General features: G+C 52.5%; 1 protein-coding gene and 1 long non-coding RNA gene across 30 annotated transcripts in view; one reads left to right on the top strand and one right to left on the bottom strand.

Annotated features, from left to right (window-relative positions):
• KCNMA1 (potassium calcium-activated channel subfamily M alpha 1) overlaps positions 1–25,921 on the bottom strand; it is a 781,282-nt gene that overhangs the window by 539,997 nt on the left and 215,364 nt on the right. For all 29 annotated transcript variants that reach the window (XM_070056975.1, XM_070056978.1, XM_070056976.1 and 26 more), the window contains 1 exon segment: positions 19,777–19,938. In XM_070056975.1, coding sequence (XP_069913076.1) covers positions 19,777–19,938 — 162 coding nt within the window.
• On the top strand, positions 2,687–3,912 carry LOC138845386 (uncharacterized). Its single transcript, XR_011382451.1, has 2 exons — positions 2,687–3,013; positions 3,226–3,912. It is a non-coding gene; the product is annotated as an uncharacterized lncRNA (long non-coding RNA).

Raw genomic sequence — 25,921 nt, forward strand, 5'->3', positions numbered from 1 at the left:
GAGGGCTTCTGCCACCCCTGTGTGGGTCCTTCTCCAAACTAGTGAGCTCAGCGATGGGGCAGAAACGGCACCCACAGAGCCACAGGGGCCCTCCCCACTTAAGCCAATAATAAACACACACATATCTATGCAGAACGAGAGAAGCGCGCAGTGCAGGGTTCAGGCAAGCAGTGGTTGCCATGGGAACCAGCCAGCCTCACTCCAGACTCTTGCCTGGCGCTTTGATCACGCAGTGCTGATGAAACCCAGTGGAGAAGTATTGTCCCTGTCCTTATGGAAACCTTCCAAAGGGGCCCATTAAGGTAGAAGTAGGGGCCAGTGCTGTGGCCCCATGGGTTAAGCTGCTGTCTGCAGTGCCAGCATCCCATATGGATGCCGGTTCAAGTCCTGGCTGCTCCATTTCTGATTCAGCTCCCTGCTGGTGTGCCTGAAAAAGCAGCAGCAGACGACCCAAGTCCTTGGGCCCCCTGCATCCAGGTGGGAGACCTGGAGGAAGCTCCTAGCTCCTGGCCTTGGCCTAGCCCAGCTCTGGCCATTGTGGCCACTTGGGGAATGAACCAGCAGGTGGAAGATCTCTCTCTCTCTCTTTCACTAACTCTGCCTTTCAAATAAAATATAATAATAAAAAATGAGGATTCACCTTTAAAAAAAGATAAAAGTAGATGAAAGAAACAATGATTATATACCTATTCCATCCACCATTTGTCCCAGGTACTACCCCCCCGCCCCAAATAAAACCATGCTTGCGGGGAAAAAAAAAAAAAAAAAAACAGAAATGGCTGGAGTGCATCAGGGCATGGCAAATGGCAACAGGGGTGATATGATGCCCAAAAGGGAAGCAAACCAACCACACCACCTCCCCATCACAGGAAAGCTTCCACCGGATGAATGGTGGTGGATGCCAGGGTTCACCACCTGCCCAACCTGACTTTGAACTCAGCCCCAGTGGCAAGACCCTGGTTTCATGTGCCGTGTGTCTCTGGGATCTCGCCACGTCATGCTTTCACATCCTCATTCATTCCTCCACTCGCTTTTCAGCGGGGAGCACCGTGGTGCAGCAGAGTCTGCCCCACGGAGTCACCAGAACCCAGCCTGGACTCCCAGCTGGGATGCTAGGGGAGGACGATGTTCCCTAACCATTGGGAACTCGGTGCCTTGGTTTTCTACGCTGTTGCATGGGGATGAGGACAGAATAATGTTTATCACGTGTCTTCTGCACATTCAATAGAGTTAGACACCGAATTCCACTAAATAGCAAGACTGTATCTCACTAGGCTTTGATCATCAACCTATCCAGCAGGGAGCCTGTTACTCCCAGATACTCAATAGTATGAGTTGAATAAAAAGATGATAAAGTGCCTTCCAATATATTTCCTCTCTCTCTCTCCTTTCTCTCTCTCTCTTTCTTCCTTTTTTCATTTAAATTTCATTTTCATAGCAATCTGGCTCAGGATTATTTCAGCTCAGTACAAGACAAAGGAGATTATAAAATTAAAATACAGGTTTCCTATTCTCAAGGAACTTGCAGTTCATGATATTTGATTAACAAATTATATATAATACTTGGTCTGTGCCAGCTACTGTTTTAAGCACTTTATAAATATTAGGTCATTTAATACGCATAATAGCCCCACAGGGTAGGTATAATATTGTCCTCTGTCACTGATCCAAGGTCACAGGACTACAAAGGTCACATGAAGCCAGGCTGGCTCTCAACCTCTCAGCTGTGCTGCCTTTTAGGTGCTTATGGGTAAGTGAGTAAGCGTACAAGGCGGGTGGATGGCAGAGCACTCTGCCCTGCACCTGAGTGATGCAGACACCAAGCGCACAGAGGAGAGCAGAGCTGGTCAGAAAGCAGGTGCCTGCAGCTGATGGGCAGCCTGGCCATCGACACAAGGAGCCTGAGCTCCACTGCAAGGGAACCCACAGAAGGCCTTCAAGGCATGCGGGAACCTCAGCAAAGCTGGTCTTGGGGAGAATTCATCTGGCAAGAGCATGCAAGTGGAACTGAAGAGGGGAGAGGGAACAAAGGAGCAGAGTGACACAGAAGCTGTGACCGTGAATGACACAGGTGCTCACAGGGCTAAAGCCAGGACAACGGAGAAAGAAGCACAGAGGGGAAACCCACAGGACTTGGCTGCTTCCATGAAGGACAACATCCCTACCAGTTCCCCGCCAAATCATGCCAATCCGAACAGGCTCCAGGGCACTTCTTGGCCACCCAGGGCGGCACATGGGCACCTTGCAGTACTGGTTTCTGGAGAAGTGGAAACACAAGGCTCTCTTGGGCAGCCCTCGGACACACAGCTGTACATAGCTAGGTATGGAAGCCAACATGGCAAATTCAACCCTGACAAGGAATCCTGGCCACCTCAAGTATGAAAGATGGCTGGTACATCAGACTGCAGTCCTGTTTGTTAAAGTGCCCTATAAATCACAAGCCCACAATCTAAACCCAGCCTGGGTCTGCCAGCCGATGGGGCTTTCTCTTCCAATTCCGTTACATGGAAAGCAGGGAGCAACATTGAGGAACGGATGATGAGTGTGAGAGTGAGTTATGGCCCAAGCACACAATGCACCAGACTTCTTCCAAGCTGCACCACTCGCCTGCAATCCTCTATCCAGTCCTGGTTTTGCATGAATTCTCAGAGAAGGTTGCGCGTGACATCACGATGAGATAGATGCCAGGGTGCAGGCACAATAGGTGAACTCAGAACTCCAGCAAATGTGAAGACTTCCTTCCAATTTATCTCCCCTATTTGAAGTCTCGGGATCCCATTTTCATCCTGATGGGGACGAAAAGCTCTTAACCCTACCGCTATGGCTCCCAGAATGAAATGGAAGTCTCTGCCTCTGGCTCTGCGCCCACCCTGCAGAGTGTTCCATCCAAGGGTAGAGACGGCTTTTGGTCAGAGACAAAATGTATTTGTCTATCTTTGTAAGCACAGCAATTAAGCTCCGAGCATGAACAGCTGAACAGAGAGAAAACAGGAAGAAATAGAAGAAAAAGGAGGTGAGGCAGTGATGCGAGGAAGTGATGACACATCAACCCCCACTGAAGCTTTGTAAGGTACTGGGGGAGGGTGGTGTCTCCAGAGACAGAGGCTGGGGCTCCAAGAGTGGGCTGGGAGTACTCTGCAGTGGGAGGGCTGTGATCGGCTCAAAAACCTCAGGAGCAGACATAACAAGTGGGAAACTTGTGCTTGCATTTCTGTTTATCTGTAGAATCTCTGTGGCTCAGAAATCCGCCCCCTCTGCCTCTCCAGACACTAAGGAAAGTCTCCAGATGGAAGAGTTTGGAGGCAGCCTGCAATACGAAAAAGAAGCGAAGAGGAAAAGACAGCTCGCACAGGCAGCTGACGGCTCTGCTGTCCGCCATCCGAGGGAGCTGGGGTATCAGACGCTAGTCCATACACCACCTGGGAGGGACTGCGTGACCCTGCCAAGCCGCACGTTAACCACAGCACAATAAGCTTCAGGGAACAGAGAGCTAAGGTATAAATAAAACTGGGACTGGCACCCTCGAAGCCTTCACTCGTGGCAGACATCACTAATCAATCACGGCCATCTTTATGACAGAGCTTCATCGGGCTCCTTGTTGCTGAGCCTTGAAACTTCAGCAGGAAAAGCTGAAGCCACTGCTCCCCCATCAGAGTGCGCCCAGGAGAGGAAACTCTTGTCCCTGCACTAGGTCTCCCTTAGATCCAAAACACACTGGAATGAGACAGCACTGTACCTCACATGTCATCTCATGGCAGACCTGGTCAACTAAGTCCTACCTGTTTCCCTTTGGCCCCTTTCCCAGTCTGAGCAGCCCACACCATGAAAGAAAAACTGGCATGAGCGCTCCTCCCCGGCTCACTGTCTGAAGCCCTGACAGTGACTGTGTGCATTTTTCCAGGCTCTCTCCCCTGTTCCAGAAAAGCACCCCTCCCCAGCTAATGCCTCCTGCACTCTCTAAAGGATTCCATCGAGGGGCAGTTTCCCGCTCCTTCTCACTTCTCTGAGATCATGGTATAGGAGGTAGCCTGGGGAGGTTCAAAGACATTTCATTCTTACCCTCAGCGCTTTAGAAAATTATTGAAGAGCCCAGAATTAGAAATGCAGATTTCTCCCAGATTCCTGAGAACAAACAGCTCTCTTGTAAATGGATTAATGTGTCTGTTTAATGTACACAAAATTATCTTCCAGGAAAGCAGAATTCTTTTTCTGTCATTCTGCATTGCTAAAATATACCACCTATGGCAAAAGGATTGAGATTCAAAGTCTGATAAAAATCCACAGCAGAAATAATTAGCACCAGAGGCTGTTGCTGAATGAAAGGCAAATGCAAGAGGAGCTGGGGACTCCATTCTCTGTCCAGACCCCTCCCTCTCAGCCCCCGGAGGAAGAACTGTATCTCTCAGACCTGCAAGGGCGTCCTGCCCAATTGCCTCCATAGGGTTTGCTCCCCCAACAGGCAACTCCCTCTGGACCAGGTTGCTATGGAAACCAGCATCCTCCACAAACTCTCCAGGGAAAACACCCTGCTAAAGCCGCTGTTTGCAAACTGGGCACAAGCTGGAGGAGCAGTGTGGGTCTGTAACTTAGCATCCAGGGAAGTGCTGAGCCCTTCCTCCCAAGGATAGGGACCGTCTTTGCTTAAATCACGTTAATGAAATTGGAAACATCTGAAATAGCCCACGGAGGATCTGCTGCAGCCATTTTCAAAGTTCATCTCCGAAGTGAATCTCAAAGGAAACCTCACTCTGGAAGTTCCTGCAATGTCAGATCCACTGGGCGGGCACTGCATGCAGAATCGATGGTGTTTGCTGTCAATATGGAGGTCACCTGGCAGCTCCCACCAGCCCCAAGTCCACCAACTTGCTCCAGGGGTTATAAACGACTTGCAGGGTTGGCACGGTGCAGTGGGTTAAGCCCCCACCTGGGACACCATCACACCCATCTGAGCAATGAGTCCCAGCTGCTCCACTTCCAATCCAGCCCCCAGATGAGGTGGAAAGGCAGCAGAAGATGGTCAGAGTGCTTGGGCCCTGCCACCCACATGAGAGACCCAGATGGAGTTCCAGGCCCCTGACTTCAGTCCGGTCCAGCCAGGACTGTTATGTCCATTTGGGGAATGAACCAGCAGATGGAAGATTCTTCCTTCCTCCCCTCCTTCCCTCCCCCCCCCCTCTAACTCTGCCTTTCAATTGAATAAATAATGCTTTTTAAAAATGACGTTCGCCATTTTTTCCACCATCCTCCGCGCCCCTAGATGCCTCCACTGGTCATCGACTTAAATAACTGCCTTGTATGAATGTTCACAGGCAGAGACAGAGCTGCTTCTGCCTCCAGAAGCAGGGCAGGCTCTCAGGAGCACCGTGACTTGCTCCAGCCATGTCCATCAAAGCAAGGCAACCAGCAAAGGCCAGAGGCACATCCTGCTCAGGGGCTTCTCACACAGGGGCTGCTCAGGGGGAAAAGGGGCTCTTGGACTCCACTAGGGGCTGGGTGCCACCCTTAACACCAAGTCACAACACAATCTCCTCTGGGGGTTCCCACTCTTTGAGGATGGCTCAAGAAGGGAACTCCAAGGCTGAACTGGTGGCCAAGAAAACAACGCTGGGGCTGGCACTTTGGCGTAGTAGGTCATGCTTCCTCCTACAGCAACAGCATCCCATATGGGCGCTGGTTTGAGTCCCGGCTGCTCCACTTCCAATCCAGCTTTCTGCATAAGGCCTGGGAAAGCTATGGATGATGGCCCAAATGCTTGGGCCTCTGTGTCCACATAGGAGACCCAAATGGAGTTCCCAGCTCCTGGCTTCCACCTGACCCAGCTCTGGCTATTGTGGCCAACTAGAGAGTAAACCGGCACATGGAAGACCTCTCTCTCCATCTCTCCCTCTGTTACTCTGTTTCTTAAATAAATAAAGAAGAAGAAGGAGAAAGGAGAAGGAAGAAGCAGCCAACTCCCCGAGGGAGGAACTGGCCTTTGTGGCATGGCCTTTTCCTCCCAAGGCATTGTCCTCCCTGCTGGCTCCACCACCATAGGAGCCTCCCGGATGCTCTGTCAAGGGCTTCCCTTCTCCTCTGCACATCATGATCCACATGGAAAGGAAGCAGCAAAGAAATGAATCAGAAGCGATGAGTCAGTGGCCAGGCCTGTATCTCACAGGGCCATGCAAGCTGCAGGAAGAGTTTTAGATATTATGTTAAATGGGACGTAGTGCTCACGGAGGGCTGTGGAAGGGCAGCTCTTGATTTATCCCACTGCTCTCCAGTTGCAATGGCAGCTAAAAATAATATGATTGTTCCTTCTGTTTTTGCAGCTCCTCCTGTGCCTAGCACTGTGCTAAGGGCACGAAGGGCTGGACCTAAACCCTGCTGCCTTTGCCGACAGGTAAAAGGAATAAGAAAACATAGACATGTAGACTTGCTGTGGGTGGCAAGACAACCAACTACTAACAAGCCACAGCTACCGTCTCGTTCTACGCACAGGGATGCCAACTCATTAGAGGGAATGGACTTGCCCAGGGTCACCCAGACAGGTCACAACAGAGCTAGGATTAGAACCAGGCTGTCTGCCGACCACAGCTGCCCAGATGGAAGTAAATGATTCTCATCCCCACTCTGCCCCTGTCCCTAAGGCCCAGAGAGACACACAGCCTGAACCTGGAAGAATAAAATCCTCTCACTAAGTTGGCCATGAACCCAAGCTGCCCATCTCAGAGGGAGACAGCTCACCCTGGGGTCGGGGATGGGCAGCTTCTCCGGGAGCCTCACAGCTGCCTGTGGGGTTAAGCAGCCCCTGCAAACAGCTGCTTTCCTTTGCAGGAGGTTATGTTGCACCCCTGGGGCCCAAGCCCAGGCGCCCAGTTCTGAGAGTGCCCAGCTGCTGTAATAAGCCCCCGACTGACTCTCCGACCCATGTGGTCTCAACCAGGCCCTTGCTATAGAAACAAGGTGAGCAGTGTGGACATCTCCCCAGTGAGCTTCCCAACCCCACCACCTTCATGGGCAAGGCAGGACTCTGAGGTTAGCCAACTCAGCAGCCTCTGCCCTTAGAAATGGGACCTTTTTGTGATGCAGCCTGGGTGCCAGCGTATTTCTAGTATAAACAAGACAAGATTGAAGGGAGAGCACTGGGAAAGGGGTCCCCTGCTTGCCTTAGGACAACAGTTTCCCCAGCAGCCACCAAGGGGGGAGGGAGAGGACTCGATAGGAAATTGAGGGCCAGGCGTCGGAGCACAGCAGGTTAAGTTGCTGGTTGCAACACCTGCATCCCATAGCTGAGTGCTTGTTCGAGTCCTGGCTGCACCACTTCTGATCCAGCTCCCTGAGAAAGCAGCTGATGGGCCAGTGCCGCAGCTCACTAGGCTAATCCTCTGTCTGTGGCGCTGGCACCCCGGGTTCTAGTCCCAGTTGGGGCGCCGGATTCTGTCCCGTTTGCTCCTCTTCCAGGCCAGCTCTCTGCTGTGGCCCGGGAAGGCAGTGGAGGATGGCCCAAGTGCTTGGGCCCTGCACCCACATGGGAGACCAGGAGGAAGCACCTGGCTCCTGGCTTCAGATCGGTGCAGTGCACCGGCCACAGCACTCGGGCCGTAGCAGCCATTTGGGGGTGAACCAACAGAAAAGGAAGACCTTTCTCTCTGTCTCTCTCTCACTGTCTCTGTCAAAAAAAAAAAAAAAAAAAAAAAAAAAAAAAAAAAAAAAAAAAAAAGCAGATGATGGCTCAAGTACTTCAGACCCTGGCACCCATGTAAGAGAACCATATGGAGTTCCTGGCTCCTGGCTTCAGCCTGACCCAGCCCTGGTTGTTGTAGCCATTTGGCAAGTGAACCAGCAGATGTTTGTCACCCTACCTTTTAAATTAATATAACAAATCTTCTTTTAAAAGATTTTATTTATTTATTTGAAAGTCAGAGTTACACAGAGAGAGAAGGAGAGGCAGAGAAAGAGACAGAGAGAGAGAGAGAGAGAGAGGTCTTCCATCTGATGGTTCACTCCCCAATTGGCTGCACCAGCTGAAGCTGCAATGATCCAAAGCCAGGAGCCAGGAGCTTCCTCCAGGTCTCCCACATGGATGCAGAGGCCCAAGGACCTGGGCCATCTTCTACTGCTTTCCCAGGTCACAGTAGAGAGCTGGATTGGAAGTAGAGCAGCCAGGACTTGAACCGGCTTCCATATGGGATGCCAGCACTATGCCACAGCACCAGCCAATATAATAAATCTTAAAAAAAAAAAAAGGAAAAAAAAAAAAGAAATCGGAATTGAGAAAAATGCAGGCTCTTTGCTGCAACTGCCCGAGGACCCTTCTAGAAAGGTGAGTTTCTAAACACTGCGGTTCATCTGCTGGATCCTGCAGCCACTCACTTTCTGGAGTAGCTCTCTGACCAGCTAGTCAAGCCCAGAGGCCTGCTTGTCCAGGGAGGAGACACCCAGGTTACAGGGCAGTTCTGTGCCCTGCAGGCAGGGGCACTGGGGTCCTAGCTCCCCCTGCTTCCATCCATCACCGTGTCTTCCATGTCAACCCAAGGCCAATTTTGTGAACTAAAATTAACTGGATGAGTAAAAAGATAGCCTGGGCGCTTAAGAGCCTGATGTGCACTTAATTGCATTTTCAAGTGCCCTAATTCCTTAAGAAAGAGAAGCAACTGTCATGTCCCAGTTCCCTCCCTCCAGAAGCAGGAGAGAACATTTATTACCATAAAGTTCTTAGGGCAAATGGTAGTTTTCTACTGTTGCTGTACCCTTGAAGCAGCTGTTCTTCTGGGGGTGGGGGAAGCCTCCTTCTGGACCCAGACCCTAAAAACAGGGCTTCGATTGCACCAAATCAGGATTTTCGGGACCCACAGGCACGAGTCAGTCTGCCTCCTCCTAAACATAGCCTCTGTGGCTAAACTGGGAAGCGCCAGCATGCGTGTGGTCCCGTGTGACTTGCAAGCACGTGCTCCCACCACAACAAAGGCTGGCGACTGTCATCATCCCCATCTCTATTTTTGAGTCTCCTTGCTAAACAAGCTTCCTCGCAGCTGAAATGAATGCTCCAAGGAGTGTCTCAGGCCACCAGGATACTTTTCTAACCAACAGGGTACTGTCGGGCCACCAAACAGGCTCTGAAGTCCTCCTGGGGGGAGCTGGGTATGAAAATTCCCAAGGTGGTGGCCTCCAAATGTAGAAATTCCACAGCCCACAGAGCCTCCAGGGGGCTCCAGCTTTCCTGGAGCAGGGAGAGACGGAGAGAAGGTAGATTGGTTGACCTAACTCAACATTTGCGCAAGCTCCTGAGATCCAGCACTAAGAATGCACAGGGTGTGAGATCAGATTGGAAGAGTAAACCTCCCTTCCTCCTTCTTCAGAAGACTGGGGATAGGCCATGGGCTCTGGTTTATCACCAAACTCTGCTTCAAAACTGTGCTACCCAAAAGCATTCTGGCAAATGCAAGTGTGACATCTTTTAACATGTTTGGAGATGTTGCTGGAAGAACCAACACACTGTCTTGGATAGTGTCTGATGACTAGCAGGAGTCCCAGGAATGCATGCTTGAAGGGATGGATGGATGGATGGATGGACGGACGGAGAGGTCAGAGGAAATGCCTGTGTGTGGAGCAGATCAGTGTCTTTATCACTGGGTGATGGGGCTGACTTTCTCATGTCATCCCCATGGCTCTGGAATCACTACACAGCAAAACTGATGCTGGGGCCGGCGCTGTGGCTCAGCAGGTTGAAGCCCTGGCCTGCAGTGCTGGCATCCCATATGGGCACAGGTTTGAGTCCCACCTGCTCCATTTCCGATCCAGCTCTCTGCTCTGGTCTGGGAAAGCAGTGGAAGATGGACCAAGTCCTTGGACCCCTGCACCCGCATGGGAGACCCAGAAGAAGCTCCTGGCTCCTGGCTTTGGATCGACACAGCTCCAGTCGTTGCAGCCAATTGGGGAGTGAACCATCGGATGGAAGACCTCTCTCTCTGCCTCTCCTCTCTCTGTATAACTCTGACTTTCAAATGAATAAATAAATCTTAAAAAAAATAATGATGCTAAACACCCAAATACTGAGGCTAAGGTACCCTGTGAAACCAGCCTGTCTCTGCCCTGTCAGCCTCAGCCCTCATCCAAGGACCAGATACGGAGACCACAGTGAGTGCACTGACCCTCTTTCCACGAGACTCATCTGTCATCCTGCCAAGGCATTTCCTGTGACACACGGGTCTCTAATGTATAGCTCCAAAGAGAGCTCAACCCGCCCTCCGGCCTCTGGCCAACTCAGGGAGGCTATATGAAGTGAGAATTTCCTGGCAGACTTGACAATGGTGAGTCAGGCTGGCATGAGCCAGCTGCAGAAAGGACAGAGCCTGGATAAGCCTGAATTTAGCTCATTCACAGAGCAAACATCGTTAACCAGCTGGACCCGACCCAGGGCCCACCTGGGACACCCAGAGCCTTTGGCATGGCCAGGCCCAGAGCTGCTGAGCCCTTGGAGAGGGTGTCTGGATCTGGGAATATCTGGGGCCTGCTTTATTTCTGCCCGTGGGGAAGGATTTACTCTCTACCCTCAGCCCCTGTGCATCTCCAAGGCCTCACACAGACACTAGTAAAGTCATCTGAAACACTAGGCAGCATCATAGGCACACTTCTCAACATCTGACTGTGTTGACCCCTTAAATCCTGGCCATGACATTAAGAGGGACTGACCATTTGCAGATGATGGAATTGAGCAGGGCCAAGGTAAAAGCCCCAGGGAGTGGTGAAGCTGGCATGCCACAGCCTGGCCACAGAGGCTGGCTTCTCACTGCCCAGCTGCACCACGCCCAGAAGCCTGGCTCGTTCACAGGGTGACAGCCACTCCCGCCCAAGGGCTGTATCCTCTAGAGAAAGGAAAAGCAGGGCCTGGAGCTTGGGGCATGCTAGGGGTCCCATCTCTCCTCTGTACTGGTTCCAGTGAAGAAGTGAGATGGAGAGGGAGAGTTCCAGTGCCAGGCTGGCAAAGGGGCAGGAGCTCTGCCTCCCAGACTCAGCCGAGAAAGCAGAGGTGAGGTGGACCTGCAAAGGTCGGCAACCTGGCCTGCCCACCGCACTGATGCTGCCCAAGCTCCGTTTCATTGACAAGGCACTCAGGGACTTGGTGCTATGCTGGGGAACATCAATAGATGGGTGCGACCTGGACAGAGGGAGAAATAGATACAGGTGGATGGACCAACAGAGATGAAAAGACAAAGCAGCACCCCTCCCCCCAACACCCCAAGAGGGCCAATAGCAGTGTAGAGACTTGTCACCAGTGCCCAGAGGCTGTGGGAGCCAGAGATGAACGGCCAGCACCGACCGACCGGGCTGTTCCCAGACCAGGTTCTTCTTCTGCCCAGAGCTACCCGAGGATTGATTTCTGAAACCCGCCTTCATTTTCACAGCAGCCCTGGGGAGGTCAGAGGAGCCAGCACACCAGCTAGTAAAATTAACAGCTGCTTTTTGCAAAACGCACCGGAGAGCCAGGCACATGGAGCACACAGCCTGCAGAGCAGCAGCCGGGCTGGACTCGGAACAGGGATCCCCCACCTGCTAAGCACCAGACCCTGAGCTTCCCAGGGGAGCCTGGGTTGCAGAGGCTGCATGTGGGTACCCGGGGAGACCCGGGCAAGGACCCTGTCACAGAATTCTTAGACCTCGGGAAGTGGAATTCCACATGCTAAGCCCAGTTGGAAACCTGCTGGGGAACTTGGAGGCCCACTGTTTGTGGCCTCTGCCTTGCCATCTCTACCACACTATTTGGTTGAGCTTATAGATGTAAACGTAGGTGCATCCCTAGGAAATGGAGAGAGGTATTACAGCTCATCCATTACCTTGTGCCACCTGTAACTTGTGGATCAAATGCCATCAGTCACTTGGAAATACTGTCATAGAGAAGGTAAAAAAAAAAAAAAAAACAACTTTTTTTTTAAACCTAGGGACAGACTGTAATTATTTTAGGCTGGTGGGTGTTTTGGATCCTGCAGATACTACTCAACTCTGTCATTGTAGCGTGGTACAAAACAGCTATAGACAACGTGTAAATGAGTGAGCAAGGCTGTATTCCAATAAAACTTGGTTTATGGACACTTAAATTTAAATTTCATATGACTTTCAGTTGTCACAAAATAGTCTTTTTATTTTTACTCTTTGAAAAAATGTGAAAACCAGCCTTGGTTCACACACACCACACAAAAGAGGAAGTAAGGCAGACCAGCCCATGATGCCCGGGAGAAAGGACGCCTACTGGTGATTCCCAGGGAAACTGCCAGGCGAAAGGAAGACCTCTGCTTTGTACTGAGGGCACTTCCACCCTTGACGCACTGACAGCCTCAAGAGGGGAATGATGGCCGGCACCAAGGCCCAATAGGCTAATCCTCCGCCTTGCGGCGCCGGCACACCGGGTTCTAGTCCCAGTCGGGGTGCCGGATTCTGTCCCAGTTGCTCCTCTTCCAGGCCATCTCTCTGCTGTGGCCCAGGAAGGCAGTGGAGGATGGCCCAAGTGCTTGGGCCCCTGCACTCGCATGGGAGACCAGGAGAAGCACCTGGCTCCTGCCTTCGGATCAGCGCAGTGCGCCGGCCACAGCGTGCCAACCACAGCGGCCATTGAGGGGTGAACCAATGGAAAAAGGAAGACCTTTCTCTCTGTCTCTCTCTCTCACTGTCAACTCTGCCTGTCAAAAAAAAAAAAAAAAGAAGAGGGGAATGATGAATGGAGCTGTGCACATTCCCAAGGAAGGAATCTTATCCTGGAACATCTCCTGGACCTAATTCTGGGGAACCTAATGAAAGCAGCGAGGACGAACTCTGACCCACTGCCAGCAACAGCACCACCAAATGAGAACCTGCTTCTCTTGGGACATCTCCAGTGGCAGGTCACTCACGACCTGTCAAGGGAGCCTGTTCAATTCAGTCACTCCTCCAACTCATGTTTTTCCATCTGAGTTAACAAATAGCAAATCTAGAGTCTTTTTCTCAAACAGGGTGCACCTTCTTGGGCTTTTTGACTGATAACTAAGATCTGCATCTAGGTATAGCATACAACGTGGAGCCACTATGAAAGCTTGGAGGGGAACTATGGCACATGGCTGCTTCCAATAGAAACCTTTCTTGGGGGTATTAAATCAACTCAAATAAAACCTCAACTTACTCCCAACAGAACAGCGAGCAGGAGGTACCTGTTCACAGCAGAGCCATTCTTACTACCAAGAGAGTCCCGTGAAATCTCTGGTCTTTCTGCTACATGGGGCATTTGCAGATGATTTGAGAATTCTACTCAGGAAAAGCATCGAAGAGAAAAAGGAGAGCACGAGATGGAAATGTGAGCTGTGTCTAAGGGAAGACAAGCAGAGGACGCAGAGGAGCAATGTCACCAGCACAACGAGCCACCGAATGGGAGGAACGAATACAACGAGTGTCGCGTATCTGAGTGAGCGCGTGCCCGCGTGCACTCCTGTCTGGCTCAGCCGGGCGGATTTCACGTGCGGGCAGCACAGCAGTGAATGCACATCCACTTACCTCTATTAAACCAACGGGGCCTGTTTACCTGGAAGGCGTATTTGATACATAGTTTCTTCTGGGCCCTCAGAGATAAGAGCAAAATGGGCCCGGCTAGGTCCATAATGCTAATGTCAAATGCCTCACGTGTGACATATTTTTGTCAGATAACGGGAGAGGCTGGTGTTTTCTTTCTCCATACGCTGATAAACCATCCCCCAGACATTGAAGCAAGCAGCAAATATTTTCAGTTCATGGAATTGGAGGTGGACGTTTCCTGGAGCAATATTCAAATGCAGCCGCACAAGATCACAGGGAAAGCAAATAAAAAGAGTCTAAGGTATTTGTCAAGACCAACCTATCAAGAGAAGCACAGAACACGGACTCTCTCAGGGGGTTGAAGTCAAACCCACGCAGTGTAGACACGGCTCACACCTTGAAGTGAATCCATCCTTGGTCCCCAGACAGCTTTCCCAGGGAGTCAGTGTTCTGAGATAAGAGGAGGCCTATTCAGAAACCAAGTGTTGATGGAGGAGGTGCAGCTGTGTGGAGGCACCTGAGTTGAACTTTGGGTGCACCTGCGTGTCCAGAATGTTCCCTTTCTAAATGAGTTCCCTGGTACGGTCATCCATGCTGTGTGACCTCACAAAATGCTTCCCTCCTGGTCTCTCTCAATGTCTTTATCTTTAAAGCAAGAGGATGAACTAAGGCCAAGAGTCAGAAAACTGTGGCCTGTGTAACAAATCTGGCCAACCACCTGTTTCTGCAAATAAACTTTTCCTGGAGCACGGTCACACAGTGACTGCTTTCTAGGCACAATGGCAGAGTAGAGTTGTCATGGCAGAGTCCTGGTCCCCAGAATCTAAAATATTTACCAGAAGAAGGCACCAACTGGACTAGACCCTCCATTGATGTTGGTTATAAAATACAACCGCACTACATGGAAGCCTACTCTCTGTGTTTCTTGCCTCTCTGTTGAGTAGCACCTTATTCTGAGATTTAATGCGGTTCCCAGAAACATACGGAATACATAGCTGCATACATGTAAATTTCAACTGGGAGAATAGGAGATCAGGGCAAAGGGGGAATGAGAGAAGAGACGCAGAGAGGAATTTGGGGGTGTGGTCATGTAAAACACACACAGAGGTGCTCTGTGTTTTCTGTGGGCCATCATCTTGGCTCAGAGCAGCCACCAGAGAGACAGACATGACCCCTCTCCCAATGCCCCATGTTCACTGGATGCTCCCCAGGAGGACCACAACCACCCCTGGTGCAAAGAGCTATCCCATGAGCGTGTGCCTAGAGCAGCTAACCTGAGGTGTCCTGAACAAGGTCTTCAATAGCAGCCACGCAGCTGGGGAGAAGCTGGTGATGTCCCACGCTGCACTGAAATGTCCCTCAGGTTGGCCAACTACATTTCCCAAAGGGGAATCTATCGCCCATTTCTCCCGCATGTTCCATAGGTCCTAAATGGCCATGCACTGCATTGTCACCACCCTTTGTTTTCTGTAGTGGATTGGTGCCAGGAACCCCCAGAGATATACCACATTCATGGATGCTCAAACTCCAAGTATGAAATGGCATCTCATTTGCATAGAACCCACAGCACATCCCCCTGCACACTGCAAGTCATCTCCAGCTTCCTTACAACACCTATTACAATGCAGATGCCGTGCAAATAGTTGTTCAATTGTATTGTTTAGGGAGTAATGATAGGAAAGAAGTCTATAAATGGCCAATATGGAGATTTTTTCAAGTATTTTTGATCTGCAGTTGATTGAATGCATGTGGAAGCCATCAATATGAAGCGGTAACTATATTTTTATAATTACAGAATATTTTTCAATTAAATAAAAAACATAAAGGCAGGGCAGGCAGTACGACACAGCAGGTTAAGCTGCAGCTTGGGATGTCCATATCCCGTACTGGAGCACCTGGGATGGAGTCCTCCCTCTGCCTTCAGAGCCAGCTCCCTGCTAATGGGCTTAGGAGACAGAGGCTGATGGCTAAAGTACTTGGGCCCCTGCCACCTTGCAGGAGACTGGATGCACTTCCACACTCCCAGCTTCAGCCTGGTCTAGCCCCAGATGTTGTGGGCATTTGGAGAGTGAAGCAGCAGATCTCAAGACAGATAGTGCTCTGTCTCTATCTCTATCTACCCCTGCCCCAGCCCCCCATCACTCTGCCTTTCAAATAAATAAATAAATCTTAAAAAAAAAAAAAAAGGGTAAAGACAACAGTAACCCTTGGCAGCCTGGTGTGTACTTTAACATAGAATCCTTCAGCCAGGAGCTCTAAACCTGAGTGCCAGGCAAGAGACAAGGCAAAAACAGACTATTCTGAGACCAGAAGTCCAGGGGTCAAGGAATTTTTTTTTTATCAGTCTGGAGCTGAATCTGTAGGCATTGGATAGAAAAAGTACTTGTGGATGGTGATTATCACTTGTCATTTTCTAAACTGAGCTTTACAAGTCTATATCCAGCATATCAATATACATACTTCACAGCCTGTCTCTCTGTTGCTCATGGCTTTATGCCCAGTTCCTGAAACACAGGCAGGGACAGGTAAGAAAAGCACCTGCTGAATGAATGAATGAATGAATGAGAGACCCAACAGGCGTACTGAGGGTGTCTTGGCAAATCCGCTCCCAGCTGTATCTTACCCACATGTCTCAGCTTCCAGATGTTCGCCTGTGACAATGAGAAAGTAAGAGGGGCCAGATGTGGAGCCTGAGCTCCCGCACATGCGTCAAGGGAAACAAATGAAAAACTGAAAGGCAAACTCTGAGCAGCTGGTGTCTGGTCTTGCTGGGGCCCCAGTGTTGCAGGAATCAACATTTGGACAGCTCCCGGCAAACATAGCTTTGGGTTCTGGTTGGGCAGAGCTACCTTCCTTCGCAAGCTGCAACTTCTAAATGAAATCTGGTCTTTATTCAGAGCGAGGCCCTTCTTCTCCTGAGGAAGAGGCCGGCCTGTGCCCAGGTCCCACCTGAACTCTGAGATGCCTGCTCCCTGCACAGCAGGTTCCACTCCACCCTGAGCAGCCTGGATGCAGCTTTCTCCACAGGGACCTTCAGAGAGCAGCTGGCACCTTGAGCAGCCCAGGCAAGGGGGCACAAGCCAACTGTGCTTCTGCATGCAAATGTTCAGAGAATCAGGCCAGGCAGCTCCAGGACCTAGCTGGCTTGGAGATGGTCATGTCAAAATATCACAGCCAAAGTGACAGGCAGCAGAGGCTTGGCAAAGAACAGGCATTGTCTTCAGCTGGGAGGTAATGACACAAAGAGCACCAGGCTGTCAGTCTGCAGGCTTGTGCGGATGAGCCTGGCTCTGATTCCTAAAGCTACCAATGTTTTGGCAAGCCTGGGTCCTTCCCATCCCTTCATTTTCTCTGTTGTAAAACAGAGACAAATTCACAGACAACACCTGCTTGCTTCCTCGTGATGAACCCCGTAACACGGTAGCCATAGAGGAGAATGGGAATGAATACCACATGGTCCTTTCTCCCCAGGCTGACTGTAGCACGCCTGATCAGTGGCACAGGCCCAATATGGGGCCCAGCTCTGCAGAAGTCCTTGGTGACATGGCCGCTGGGTGCGCCTGGCCCACAATGTCTGATCCACACTCACCCATCAGTCTTCACTTCTTGATGTCAGTTCAGGCCTTGCCTCACCAGGACCACAGCAGCGAGCCCCTCTTGTGCTACCCACTGGGACAACTCACGCATCCCAGAACCTCCAAGCTCCTTGCCTAATGCATTGGGCCACCACTTGTCCACCAGCATTTACTGCCTAATGACCAACCATGATGTCCTTCTCCAGAAAGCTCTTTGTCCTAAAAACTCAGCCCGCATTCTTTAGCTTGGCTTTAGAGAGCCTGCAAGCTGTCCCCACCCCACCTTCACAGCCTCCCTGGGTCTCTACGCCTTTGCTTTGCAGCCCTGGGCCTCAATGGCTGGCCCTCCACTCCGACAGGGGCTCCTTCTCTGCTCCCAGGGCTCACTGGCTCGGGAAGGATCTCCTCTCCTCTGACCTTCAGGATCCCAACTCCCAGTTCAAAGTTCATCTTGGAAAAGCTATATGACTTATTCAATGCTCTTTACAGCTTCCGGCCTGCTGGGCAGACCTCTCATTGTCTCCAAGCTCAGGAATGCTGTCGTTTTTGATATCTTCTTAACCATTGAGCACATGCTCAGACCATCTCAAGATGCAAGTTTCGGTTCAGAACCTTCCTCCCCCTGAAGCACTGTGAAGACGTCTATGACACCCTCTCCTTTCTCCTCCCCTCCCCACACACCCCATACGCAAAGACACACACGTAGTTCCTGGCATTTACCCTCCAGATAGTCCTTAAATAACCTGTAAATGTGGGATAGCAGAATCAGTATCATTCCTGGTTTTCCACAGCCCAGAGGTGGTGCCCAGTAACTCCTAGCTGGTGCAGAGGGAGGTAATTAGAACTGTCTATGTGGGCCACGTGGGAGGAGCGAGTGTCACATGCTGCTCTTCTGTCACCATCACCACCGTATACACAGAACGCAGGGCTTCCACTGAGCCCCAGGTGGACGCCAGCCCCAGAATGCCACCTCTGCAAGTTTCCAATGCAGGGCCCACTCCCCCATGAGGCCCTTCCAAAAGTTCATGGAAAACACACATAACCTTTGTATGTCACTTTCCATGAGCTTTTGGAAGGACCCTCACACAGCATGAAAGAGAAGTGGAGACATCAGTGGACGGTCAGCAAGCGGGACACACAGCAGGGGCCACAGAGCAGTCAGCAGCAAGTCACCTTCCAGTACTCGTTAGACACGGTCTCCCACGGGCCTGAGTCACCCCCACTCACTGTCTTCTGCATGCAGGAACCGACCTTGCCCGTGTCTCTCTCCTCCGCCGGAATCCCAACTTCCAAGCTCTACGCTTCCTTGCCTCTAGCTGACACCAGCCAGACCTTTCTGGAGACTCAGCGCCATCCCTTGGGGACACTCGCCTGTCCTCCCGGCTCTCTGGCCTGCTCCTTTGACTCCTTGACCATGGCATTCAGCGCCTGTCTTTCCTGCAATCAGTTTGTGAGGAATTTCTCCAAAACGCAGCAGAGAGTTCATTCCAGGAGGGGCCCTGGTCAGTGAGCTCTTGCCATCTCCCTCCATCCACAATGACCTCTTCCACGGCTTTGGGCTGAAGCGACGGCATCCATTTTCCACTGTTCTTGCCTGACCTTGGGACCACCCCGCCATCAGGACGTCCCCACTCACCCTTTCTATGGGTCTGATGGCTCTTGACCGAGTATCAGCTGCAGGCCCAGTGAGGGTGGCCCATACAGGACAGTTTCCATCCAGGATCACAGACAAACGCCCTGTATACAGACTCCTTCTCAGAGAAACTGCTGGCCCAGGACAAACTTAAGAAAGCTGATGGGCAGGGCACCACGGGGCAGCAGCCCATCCAGTGGCAGAGGCATGAGCCCAGCTACGGTGACCAACGTGCTCCTGTTTGCTCAGAACTTTCCCAGTCTTTGCACCCTGTCCCAGGTACACCTCAGTCTGGGGCAAGTTAGGACAGCTGGTCACTAGAAGCTGGCCTACCCACGTTCCTTGCCAAAGCCCAGGACTCAAAAGGCCAGCCAATGAAGCCAATCTCCACTCAAGCAGATCAGAAAGAAGCAGGAAACGCACCCAGAGGCAGGATGGGCCTTGGTTATGGATGGTTCTGGAGGAAACCTCATCAGAAACCAGGGTACGTGAGCAATGCTCCAAGCTTCACCATCCCATGAATGGGGACCACCACCAAGGGCAGGATCCAGGCCAGAGACTCAGAAACTACCCAAGAGAAGCCCTTTGCCTGGTCTCCAGAATACAGCAGTAATATCCCCAGACAGCCACCACACACACACACACACACACACACGCACACAGCTCCCTGGACCCCAGATTTATTGGGCTTCCATAAGTTTCTGGTAAACGTTTCCTTGATCTCCCTTTTGCATCAAAAGAGTCAAGCTGTGTGTGTGTGTGTGTGTGTGTGTGTGCGTGCACACATGTGTGTATACACATGTGTATACCTATACACACAAGTGTGTGTACCTATCTGTACACCGTCTCAACAGACCCCCTCTGCCCACAACACTGGCCCACTCTCCACCAATCCCTCCAAAAACCACTGGCATAGGAGTCCATGGAGAACACCACGACCCGTGGGGCTGTTTATGCCCCCCTCTCAACAGCCAGTGGCCCGGAGAACATCACTCAGAGTCCACAGAGCGAGCGCGGCCCAGCGGGCAGTGGGTGGGGCTGAAGACTCACCAGGACTCTGCCAGTCAGCGTCTGGGCGGATATCATCACTCCCGCCCAGTCCTTCACGGAGGTCATCCAGCCGACCTCGGCCGCCACCGCCTCCTCTTTCTCGTCCACTGGCTTGAGGGTGCCGTCCGCCTGACTCGAGCCATTGTTAATCTTCTGGGCCTCCTGGCAACAGAGAGAATGAGAGTTGAGACACGAGGAACAGGTGACTTTATATAACACACCCATCCCATGCAGAATGAAGACCCAAAGGGGCATCTGGTGGGGCTGAGAATTGGCTCAAAGGTCCAGGGGAGGGAGAAGGGGCAGAGTCTGGCTTTGGCCCTATTTTCAGTTCTTTAAAAAGGAATCATGGCCGGCATATGTGGCACAGCGTGTTAAACTGCCTCTCACGATGCTCGATCTCACACGGGAGTGCCAGTTTGAATCTTCGCTGCTCCACTTCCAATCCGGCTCTGTGCTAATGCACCTAGGAAAGCCGTGGAGGATGCCCCAAGCACTTAGACCCCTGCCACTCACACGGGAGAACTGGATGGAGTTTCAGGACTTGACCTGGTCCAGCCCCAAATATAACAGCCTGAGTGACCCAGGAGATGGAAGAGTCTCTCTCTCTCCCTCCCTTTCTCTCTATAATCTACCTTTCAAATAAATAAACAAATAAATATTTAAAATATGAATATTGTATTTCTTCTGTGACAGTAAGAAGGATGATATTATTCTCTTCCCATTTTAAAGAAAAAAAAAAAGCCTCAAACCTCAGAAGAGAAATCCCCATCTGGGGTCTCAGAGTGGTTAGGAGAGAGGTGTGGCCTCTGCCTGCCCAGCCTCCATGCCCCCCCCCACAACAGCACCCTCACTTTCAAGGAATTTCCATCTCCTCATCTCAGCCCGTGCGGTGCAACAAGCCCCACACCGGCTCCAGCCATCAGTCCATCCTATCCCCTGGCAAGAGTGACTGGGCCAGGGCTGGTCCCCCGGCCCCTGCCAACCCTGTAAGCCTGGCAGCCCTGCTGGAAAGAGCAACAAAAGTGATCCTTCCCTGAAAATGAAGCTACTTCAGAGGAAAGTAGTAACAGAACACTGGGGGCATCATTCGAACACCTGGCTCCAGCTCTGCCTGAAACCCACACCAGGGCTTTCCAGGTACAGGAAACAATAAATGCCCTTTCATAGCTGAAAGTCGCTTAGGGAAACAGGGTGGAGGTCACTAGATAATGGAGCTCTCGCACGGGGTCCTAAATTGTGCCACTCTGCACACGGCGTTGCCCTTAGCCTGCAATGCTCTTCTCTCTGAGGCTCCCTCAAGCCTCGGTCCAATATCATCTTCGGGATACGGTCTCGCCTCTTAAAGTCACAATCCCTTCCTCCCAACAGCATCTGGCTGCTGCACTTTCTCGGTAGCACTCACCTCTAACACACTAGGTAGCTCACCACTTAACTCACTAATGATCTGGGCTCCCCCACTCAGGTACCCCAGTGCCTGACAGCACACCTGGCACAAAGGGGACTCAGGAACCAGGAACGGATGCTTCAAAGGGGGCCACGGCGGCAAATCACAAGAATCCCAGCTGCCTCTGAATTCTACACAAGCAGCCAAACGTTTGTCCCAAATAGTACTCACCTATCCTACACACTTACTCGCCATGTATGGAACACTTCAATCTCGCTGAACCCTTACTCAAATGCCAAAATGTGATGATTACTGCCGATAAAGACAGTGGAAGACATGCCAGCCAAATAGGTTTGTCACTTAAAACTCCAGAATTCACTTCCAAAGCAAATCCCCCCACCCCCCCACCCCAGGACCCCTTGTGCCTGTGAGTGGGGGGTGGGGGGGAGAAGCCCAGGCAGAGGTGACAGCTCTGTCTTCAGGGAGTGGGGGCAGGGCAGGTGAGGCAAGGAGAGTGTGGGCGGCAGGGGGACCCGGCCAGGCAGACAGGAAGCTGCTCCTGATGCCCGGATGTCTCTGGCTGCCCCTGCCCCGGGGAGCCTGGAAGAGAGGTAGCACCTACATGCTGTGTTAAGGCCCCGTGCATCTGGAACGAAGAGGAGGCCCAGGAGGGGGCAGCCACAGGCAGGCAGAGTTGGGGCCATCTAGTGTGTGTGGGCCCCAGCTCCCCAGCCTCCTAGCTCCATCCACGGCGATCTCTTAGGATTTGTCCCCATCCCGAGACTCAGCCATGTGAGACTCTCAGCAGGTGGGCGTCCAGGACGAGGCAGAGACCCTGACACAGTAGCCAGAGGTGTTCACCCCGGCACCCATAGTTTGGCGACAGTCTTGCCCCTACAGGCAGTGGCAGGATCAAGCAATACTCAGGGCTCCTGGTCCTCGTGCCATCCCCCCACCCACAGCCCTGCCTCTGATGCAGCTTCCAAGTCTGAGCGGACACCAGAGGCACAGGGTGCTGGGCCCACCCCTGAACCCGTTTTTCCACCAAATGCCCAGGTAAGGCCAATGCTGCTAGCCTGGGGACCCCACTTTGGGAACTACAGCTCCTGCCCATCCTGATACAGCACGAGTCTGCCCTTCTCTGAAACGGAGCGTGGATCTTAACCCCTGGCTCTCTCCCAGCCTCTTCATCCATCCAGGGACAGGACTGCCTGCTTCTCTCAGAAATGCACAGTACAGAGGACACAGGGGAGACACTGGGGCAGGGGAAACCTCCCATCAGAGGTTCTTGGGTTTCTCTTTGAGGACAGCCTCACAGAGAGGCTTCCTGAACTGGTCCCTGGAGGGCTAATGCCCCAGCTCCTGCACCCGGGGGCCCCCACTCCACAGCACCTGGCAGTCCCTGGAGCAGGGAACTCAGCATGCAAAAGCTGGGAAGTAGAGAGTCCCCTGCAGCCACGGTGGGGCCAACCAACGCATCAATAATTCACAGCGCAGAGGTAAACGGCAGATAACACTGTTTTGCCGGCCTTTTTACCTATTGTTTCTCAAGGCATTCATTACTTTAATTACTCTATGATAGGCAAGGAAAAACACAGACTACAAGGAGATAATGCCCTTGTTATTATTTGCACATGCTGGGTGTGAGCTTAATGAGCAGTGTGGGAAGCACACTGGTGGCTGCGGACAGCAAGCCCCAGCCGCAGGAAGGGTGATGCCCGCGGCCAGGCTGGACAGGGCACTCACCTCGTGCTGCCCAAAGTATCCCTGCTCAGCGGCAGCCGTCAGAACCCCACGCTCCAGAGGAGAGAGGGCAGGAGGGCCAGAGCATCCAGCGACCTCGCCGCGACAGGCAGGATTTGCATGTCGTTAGTCATGGTTAAATAGTGGTAGGGACAGAGCCCATTATCACAGAGATGGCCACCATTTATCAAGCCAGAACTGGGTGCCAGCAACAAACAATTAAGCGTTTCTTGCACTATCTACCTTTGGCCTTGTGATAGACCCCACGGGGAGGTGGCATTGTGCCCATTTCACAGACAGGGCCACTGATGGCAGACACCTCTCAGGGGAAGGCCCAGAGCTCCCCTCGGCTCAGGTCTGCTCTGCCACTTCCAAACTGACCACCATGGGGATGTAATGCATGAGCCGAGCCTCCTCCAAGGGAAACGGGGACAACCCCATCACCCTGTTCCGGCAGTGGGGCACTCATGCAAGTGAGCAATGTGGTCACAGCTGTGGTGACAGAGCACACCTCCCCCAGCAGGCATCTGGTTAAATCGGCACCCCTGCTGGTCCTGCAAAGGACAGTGGCCCACGTGAGCCTCACCACATAATGCCGCACAGAGCATCGACACAGGAGGTTCTAGCGGCTGGTACCCTGCTACTAGGCAAAGAACTCGCAAGGCCAGGAGCCTGCCTTCCGCAGGCTGCGCTTGTGAAGGTCCCAGGCAGGACAGCTGGGGGAAGGACTCCCACAATGAGCAGGCCCAAACCAAGTCCTCCCGACTCCAAGCTCAATCACTAGACCAACCTCCCATTTTCAAGGTGAAGAGACTGAGGGCCACAGGGAAGCAGCCTGTCACTCTGCGCAGTTTCCTCTGCAGCCCCGGCCTGCAACCTGGGGCCCGGGGCATTTCTAGCACTGGTAGACGGCCCTGCCTGGCCTGGTACTGGGTTCAGGTGTAGGGACGAAAGCAGGAAGCACCCCACCTGTCTTCCAAGAGCCCAGCAGTGAGGGCTGCCCTGAGCTGTCCTCACACCCTACTGCCCCTGACTCACACATCTGGGCTGTGTCTTAGTCCCTCACCCTTCCTGTTTGGGCCTGGTTCCTGAAGCATCTCAGGTTGGTGGGGAGGCAGGAAGAGCTCTGGGAACAAAAGACACCCAAGTCCAAGTGCAGCAGTTTTGAGCGGCTTGAGCAAGTTTATTCTTTTCTCAAAGCCTCTGTGTTCTCTTCTGCGAATGGATGAGCACTGCCTTGGCTCCCTGCTCAGCTCTGGTAAGAACCCTAGGCTGGGGGGAGGTGGCAGTGCTGTGGCATGGTGGGCTAAGCTTCCGCCTGCAGCGCCAGCATCCCGTATGGGCACCAGATCAAGTCCTTATTGCTCCACTTCCCATCCAGCTCTCTGCTATGGCCTGGGAAAGCAGTAGAAGATGGCCCAGTGCTTGGGTCCCTGCACCCATATGGGAGACCCAGAAGAAGCTCCTGGCTCCAAATCAGTTCTGCTCCAGACATTGTGGCCATTTGGGGAGTGAACCAGAGGATGGAAGACCTTTATCTCTGTCTCTCCCTCTCTCTGTCTATAACTCTACCTCAAAAATAAATAAAATCTTAAAAAAAAAATAGAACCCTAATTTGGTAGAGCCCAGCACTTCCTGAGAGCACCAGCTTCCTGGGAAGGTGGAGTGGCTGCATAGGGGACTGCCACTGTCCTCCAGCCCCAGGCAGGTAGCAGTGCTCCTCTGGAAAAAGGAGTCTGGTACCCGAAAGCCAGAGGCTGCATGTGGCTCTGTGCTCAGAGCCCTATCCAGCTGCACCTTGCAGGGCAGGGGCCCCAGGGGTGTCCCTGCCCACAGGCGTGTGTGCACTGACCTCTGTCAGATCATGCCAAGGTCACCGCCGGCACTGCATATGTTGGGTGACTGTATCAGGGATAAGGCGCCAACTGGGCTGGTGTAGGGGGGTTCCAGACCCACCCCTCCACCAGCCCCTCCTACTGAGGGCTGACCCCCTACACCCCAAGTCAGTTTGAGTTTAATTACGCCCTAGTTCTTCAAGCACTGGATTCTCTTCCCAGAACTGGCAAGTAGTTCAGGCAATGGCCACATGGGAGAGAGAATCCTCTTCTAAAATCGCAAAATCAGATCAGGCTCTGTGTGCCTGCCCCCTGCTATGGCTCCTTCTCCCACTGGGAGAGCAGGCCAATCTCCACATAGTCTGCCTGTCATGCCGCCACTCCACCCCAACCTGCTCCACAAGGCCACACGGGCCTCCAGTGGGGCCAGCAGGTTCCAGGTCCCTCCCTTCTTGGCGCTGTCTGCCCTGGCTGCCCGGTCGGCTGCTCCCCCATCTGTCTTGGGGCTTGGTTGTCGGCACCCTCACCTTATTGCTGAATACTTCCCTGGGCACCCTATTATAAATGATGCCCACTCTGGCCCGGGAGTCCTCTGTCCCTGTGCTCATCCATCTGGGAGCGTACACACGGGGCTGAATCGCTCCCTATGGCCTGGAAGCCCCATGAGGGACAGGATGCGGGTCCACTTTGTTCATGGCTGTCTTCAACACTGAAACACCGCGAGTCCAGAGTCAGCACTTGATACATCTGGGTAGACGGTAGGAAGGATGGAGGAGGGAGAGAAGGCGGGATGGAGGGGGCAGGGAGAAAGGGGAAAGATCGGGGAGGGGGAGGTTACAGCAAAGGGAGAGTCAATCCCTGGCGGGCACAATCTCTAGAATCGATGACACTGCCAATAAAGAGAAGTGATCACATCGGCCACCGTCTCTGAGCATGGTCACAGAGGCGCCACGAGACGGGCACTGATGCCCTCACTGAACGGAGGAGGGGGAAGCAGCTGGCCCAGGAAGACACAGCCAGCATTTACATCCACTGTCTGATGCCCTCCTGCCGTCCTCCCAGGGCCAGTGTGAGGACAAAGGGGACCATGTGGGCGGCAGGAGCACCGGCCACTGCCACGGGCCTGGAACAGGTCTGCATTGGCCGTGGGCACCCTGTTCCCCCACTTCTGAGCACAGCC

The sequence above is a fragment of the Oryctolagus cuniculus genome, chromosome 15, assembly GCF_964237555.1.
Source record: "Oryctolagus cuniculus chromosome 15, mOryCun1.1, whole genome shotgun sequence".
Lineage (NCBI taxonomy): Eukaryota > Metazoa > Chordata > Mammalia > Lagomorpha > Leporidae > Oryctolagus > Oryctolagus cuniculus.